The sequence below is a fragment of the Neovison vison genome, chromosome 7 (genome assembly GCF_020171115.1).
Source record: "Neovison vison isolate M4711 chromosome 7, ASM_NN_V1, whole genome shotgun sequence".
NCBI lineage: Eukaryota > Metazoa > Chordata > Mammalia > Carnivora > Mustelidae > Neogale > Neogale vison.
In genome coordinates, this window is record NC_058097.1 from 157,372,858 (window position 1) to 157,378,857 (window position 6,000).

The 6,000-nt window shown below is 52.2% G+C and overlaps 1 protein-coding gene across 1 annotated transcript in view; it reads right to left on the reverse strand.

Moving 5' to 3' along the window:
* The window catches only part of SCUBE2 (signal peptide, CUB domain and EGF like domain containing 2), a 67,214-nt gene extending 63,640 nt beyond the window's left edge, over nt 1-3,574 (reverse strand). The window contains exons 1-2 of the mRNA XM_044260250.1: nt 3,451-3,574; nt 1,964-2,086 (exon numbers count right to left, since the gene is read on the reverse strand). Of these exons, the coding sequence (XP_044116185.1) occupies nt 1,964-2,086; nt 3,451-3,574 (247 nt within the window). The remainder of the gene's footprint in view (nt 1-1,963; nt 2,087-3,450) is intronic.
* Between the last annotated feature and the right edge of the window lie 2,426 nt (nt 3,575-6,000).

Below are 6,000 nucleotides of genomic sequence, written 5' to 3' on the forward strand. Positions count from 1 at the left end.
CAGTGATTACCTGTGGATAAAGGAATAAGAGGGTCTTTAATTTACTATTTCATATATTTTCTGTATTGTTTGACTTTTTATAATAACAATATATATTATTATTATTTTAAAGCTAATTTAGTGGCTTTAAAAGCAACAACTCTAGTCAATCATTATTTTAAACTAAATAGTAGGCTTTTCAATGATAAATTATCAGTGATTCAATTTCATGTGTTATATGTTGAGCTCAACAGCTAAGAATAAGGAAATTCTTTCTACTTGTCATTCCACATCATTTGCTAAATATGTACTCTATCTCAAAGAACCCATGGCAGTTTCCGCACCCACCCCCACTCCCAGAGACTATACAGTGACTAGAACACCAGTGAAAAAGTAAACATTTCCCCCCCAAACAGGGTAAGAACATGTGCGAATTCCAGTACTGTAAGTTTAGTATTTAATACAGTGAGGATGTGGTAGAGAGGAACTGGCGGAGAGATGTTTCAGAGAGAGGTAGCCTTTTGGCTTCCCATGATGGAAGACAGAGAAAGAGAGAGATGGCTGCCTGTCTCTGGGGGGACATGATCTTAGAGAAACACAAGGGCTCTAAGGATAGGCTTCCAACCTCATTCGCTGTAAATGTGACTGCGAGCACGCCTCCTCTGATAAGAGAAGCAAGTTTTGCTTCTCATGCACAAAGAAAAATATAAATATTGGGATTTCTCACCTACCAATGAAGGACATCAGGACGCTGAGTGAATATAAGAGATATGGGTCCAGGGCGCCTGGGTGGCTCAGTGGGTTAAGCCGCTGTCTTCGGCTCAGGTCATGATCTCAGGGTCCTGGGATCAAGTCCCGCATAGGGCTCTCTGCTCAGCAGGGAGCCTGCTTCCCTCTCACTCTCTCTGCCTGCCTCTCTGCCTACTTGTGATCTCTCTCTGTCAAATAAATAAATAAAATCTTAAAAAAAAGAAAAAGAGAGAGATATGGGTCCAGGAACAGAGCTAGGGTAGGCATCTGACTTTCTTCAACCTGCGGGTTAGCTCTGCGGTTATGGCCACAAGTCCCTTTCCCAATTCCCCAGGGGCCTCAGTGTCTCACAACTGAGCGATGGGAATGGCTCAGAGCTCCCTGAAACAGAAGAGCCCTGCCAGCTCCAACATGCCATGATTCCATTCCCAAGAATAGCCTCTTCCAATGAGTGCCCAGTGTCTGGACAGTTCTGAATTTCAGAGTTCCTGACACTGGCCCAGAACACAAGATGGCAGAGTCCAGACTTTTGGCTCAAAGATCTAGAACTCTAAGGGTTTAAAATACCCCTTTGCACACCTTTCAGGTATGAGCATGCAGCTCCAAATGAGGCAGGCCCTGGTATAACTCTAAAGCTTGGGAGGTCACAACACCACACAGCTCAAAGCCATGAGCAAAATGGAGCCTCCAGAGCCAGCAGGGGAAGGCAGAACTCCCGCCCTCAGACTCAGGGCAAGGGTGTAAACTGCCCCAGGATGGGGCAGAAGTGGCTGTCCTGAAACACAGGGCTGCTGACTTTCTGACCCCAAACTGAATAGGACCAAAAACGCCAAAGCACCTCTTTTCCCTTTCACAAGCTAGACGAAAGGGCATTTTGGAACCACATAAAACTATATGATCTATTGGGGAGGGTATGTGCTATGGTGATGCTGTGAAATGTGTAAGCCTGACGATTCACAGACCTGTACCCCTGGGGCAAATAATATATTATATGTTAACATAAAGAAATGTATTACTTCCTTCCTGGGGGGTAAGGGGAACTATATGATCAGCTCTAGGGAAGACCCGATATTCCTAGTGCTCTAAAGGTCTGAAGCATACTTCAGAAGATGGGGATATGACCTGGGGGGCAGGGGAGGAGCACTTTTACCACAATGAGTGGCCACCAAATGAACTGAGGGGGTGGGGGCCTTCACCTGCTGGCAGACTTACCACGGGTCCCCAAGTTGCTTACCCTCACACTGCCTGCCCTCTCCCTGGTAGCCAGGCTTACAGGAGCACTTGTAGGAGGTGAGTGTGTTCTGACAGAGGGCGTTGGTGTGGCAGTCATCCAGCCCTTGGGCACACTCGTCCACATCTGCAAAAGAGCACAGCAAGCTCCTGGTACGGTGCTCCAAGCCCTTCCTGATCTGGTCTAGGCTGTTCTCTAGCTTCACCTCCTGCCAGCCCAACCCACTTCACTCCTCACCCGCTAAACTCCTCAGGAGACCCTGGGATGAACCATTCCACTTTCAGCCTCCTGTTCCCAGGCACAGCCTGTTCCCTCTCACCAGACTACTCCCCCACACACCCTTTCTATTCATCTGCAAGACTCAGCTCCAATCTACCTTCTCCAGGAAGCCCATCATGATCGCCCAGTGTAGGTGGTGTCCCCCACAAACTGCTGTCATATTTATCTCCTTTCATAGCACATATCACACAGGATTGTCACTGCTTTCCTGCCAGTCCTCCCCTCTAGATGGTGTCCTGATTACAGACTGCATCCTTGATGCCAAGCACAGTGCCTGGCACATGATTAGGCATTAATAAATGCCCGTTGAAGGAAAAGACCAGGTTGGCAAAAACAAAACAAACTGGAACAAAAAAAAACAAAACCTGAGAACAAGCAGTGTCAGCTTTCTCAGAGGTGGAGGTACGTGGGGAAAGCTCGCCCTGGGCTCTGAGCTCACCGTCCTGAGCTCTCAGATGGCGCAAAGTGGGAATGATTTCCACACCCCATCAACCGCTGCCCACCCTCTCAACCTGGAAACCGGCCTTGGCTGAAGTATTTCCTGGGTTGACACCATTCCAGGATGTTAACTAAAAAACAAAAGTTTTGAAAATACTGCAAGTTCAGTTAGTGCAGCACGTCCAGAGGACTTATCTCCCACCGCGGGGGGAAATCCGGGTTTGTTCGGGCTTAAGGCTCAGGATAAAACAGGATCCTCAACCCGTGCTCGTTTCTCAGAGAAAAAACCAGAGCCCACTCTGAAGCCTACAGAACTTCCTGGCTCCAGAAGAAAGAAGGAGCAAAGCTGCCAGGACCTCACGGAGGTACCGCGGCCGGGACCCTCAGTTTCCCCATCTACACAAATGAGGAGCTGGACCCCGAGAGTTGGGTGCCCTCCGTCCTTCTCAGTGGGCGGGAGTCGGCCCAGCAGGCGACTCTCCGGCAACACCCGGCAGCGGGACTGGGGCGAGAACTGTCATGGGCCCCGGGTCCGAGGCGGGGCGGCGACACTCAGGCCCTGGGCCTCTAGCCCAAGCAGTCGTGGTGCCGTGGCCGGGCCACCGGGTGAGGCCCCAAGGGAGCGGGGGCCACGCGGAGTTCCCGCAGCGCAGCCCACCCCGGCCCGCCCCGCCCCGCGCGATCCCACCGGGGGACCCAGGACCCCGTCCCGGCGCCGGCCCCGCCCGCCCCTGCCAGGTGCGTGCCGAGGCCCCGGAGGTGCTGGCACTCACCTTCTGGCGGCCCCGGGGAGAGGCCCCGGCCGGGCGGGATGGCGGTGGTCAGCAGCAGCGGCAGCAGCAGCGGCAGCAGCAGCGCCCGGGCGGTCCCGGGACAGCCGCGGCCCAAGCCCCCCATGAATGGCGCGGCGGCTGCGGGCAGAGGCGGCGAGCGTGGCGGCGGCTCCGGGAGGTGTGTGCGGGCGCCCTGCCCGCTGTGCTCTGACACCCCCGGCCCGGCCCCGCCCGGCCCCCGAGCCCCGGGCCTCATTTTCACACGGTCCTCCCCGGGCCGGGGCGGGCGGCGCGGGGGCAGTGCCGCCCCTCCCGGCCCCCTCCCTTCCCCCTCCGGGCGCTGGGCGGAGGGGGCGCGGCCGCGGTGGCCCGAGGGCGGCTGTCAGCCTGGCCAGGAGGGCCGGTGGCCCCAGCGCAGGCCCCAAGCCCACCAAACCGCCGGCTCCCGCACCCCCGCCCCACTCCAGCAGCCTTCAGAGCCTCGTGCTCTGCCTGTTTGCAGTGTCCTACAACTTGACCCAGTCCCTCTTGTGGGACAGATAGCACTCTGTCTATTCCCACAGGAGGCTCCCAGAAAGTGTCCTGAGTAGCTCAGAATCTTACAGTCCCCCAACCCTAAAGCCACCTGTTGGGCTTTCCCACTCTCCCCTTGAGAGGGGTAATGTGGTTGGAGTGAGCAGTTCCATATACTTCTGACCCTGAGGAACCTGAGGAGAGGACCACCTCAGCTTGCTGCTCACCTTCTCATGCACGCTGCACCCTTCTCCATGCTGCCCAAGCCAGGCCTTTTGTGATCCCCAGCCCCGAGCAGGGGCCCACTGGTCCCACAGCCCCGCAGCGTGCTTAGACTTGTTCCTCTCTGGTACACCACTGGGCCACAGTAGAAATTGTTCTTCTCACTTAACACTGGTTAAATGTATCTATAGGGCAGCCTAAAAGGTGAAGAGAAAGAGGGCTAGCGGTCAAAGGTGAGCCAGCAGGGACAGGAGACAGCACCAGTTTTGCCTGGGTCACACGTGGTGTCTATGACCACCTGAACTCATAAACATCAGGTCTGGCCAGCTGCAAATACAGGCAGCTCCTGGCAGCCAGCCCTCCAAGCAAGACAGTCCTTACAAGGGAACACATGCATACAGGAACGTCCCACACGGCCTCTTGCCATGAGCCCACTACACACAGCATCATTCCAGGAACAAATGTAGCAACGATTCTGAGATGCTGTTGTTGAACACCATACTCAGGGGTTTTATTTTATTTTTTTAAAAGATTTTATTTATTTATTTGACAGAGAGAGATCACAAGTAAGCAGAGAAGCAGGCAGAGAGAGAGAGAGAGACAGGAGGAAGCAGGCTCCCCGCTGAGCAGAGAGCCCGATGAGATGCGGTACTCAATCCCACGACCCTGAGATCATGACCTGAGCTGCCGGTAGGGGCTTTAACCCACTGAGCCACCCAGGTGCCCCATACTGAGGGGTTTTAATCAGAGCGTCTCTTTATTACATTTTCTCCTATGCATACATATACATACATACATGCATATACATGTATGTTTGTATGTACGTGTGTATATATTTACAGGAGAAAATTTAATAATGAATATATATGAATAGTGGATACACACACACACACACACACACACACACACTCCTTTGGTAATCAGAAAAAAATAAACGTCACAAAAAACACCCACCTAGCTCATGCACTTCCTAGGGTTCATCCCCTTTCCAGGGCACCCCGCTTTGTAGCACACCCCCACCTCTCCCACCCCCACCCCCCATCTGCTGCCCCTGTCTTTCCCATGCCTATGGGCCTATGCGAAGAATGCCTCTTTGCGCCTTCATTGCTAGTGCGGCTGCCTGATGGAGAATCTGAGAAAATAACTTTTCTGTGGTTGTTTTTCTTTTGACCTTTTCATCCCTCAGTGAAGGCAGGCAGGTTGCATCCCTTTTTCTGTCTTTTGCCCCTCCCTCCTACCCCCTTTTGTTTGGTTCCGAGAGAGACACTCAGCTATTTCTGGTCATAAGGATGGTTTTTACACATTTGTAAATCTTCACTTAGTGAAACGTTCCCTCCGCCTTTGTCTTTGTGTCCTTAATGGTAGCCATAAATTACCGCTTTCTTTTCTCTGCGCTGCATCAGGCTTCATTGCTTTTGAAATGATCAAAGTTATTTTCTTTTAAAATCCAACTAGAAACTGCCCATTGTGTGGCACAGACCTCTTTAGCTCCAGTCAAAGCATATAAATACATAAAGCTGCCCATTAAACTCTACGGGAGCCTCCTCCAGCCCTTGTTGTGCCTGGTAAAGAAATAAGACATGTGCTGTCCTTTCCCTTCACTATTTCCCCAAGTTTATGTTTCAGTAAGAATACAAATTAATTATGATAAGACCCAGTGCTTTTTTGCCTAAGAGGGTCAGTTTTTGTCACGTTTCCCGGAAAAGTTCACCACTGGCATAAATCTCAAAAAATGTTCTGAATTCTATTTTGTTCGCCCCGACTGCCATACAAATGTGCTTTCAGCTGGTTGGCTCCCAGACTCCTGGGCAACCT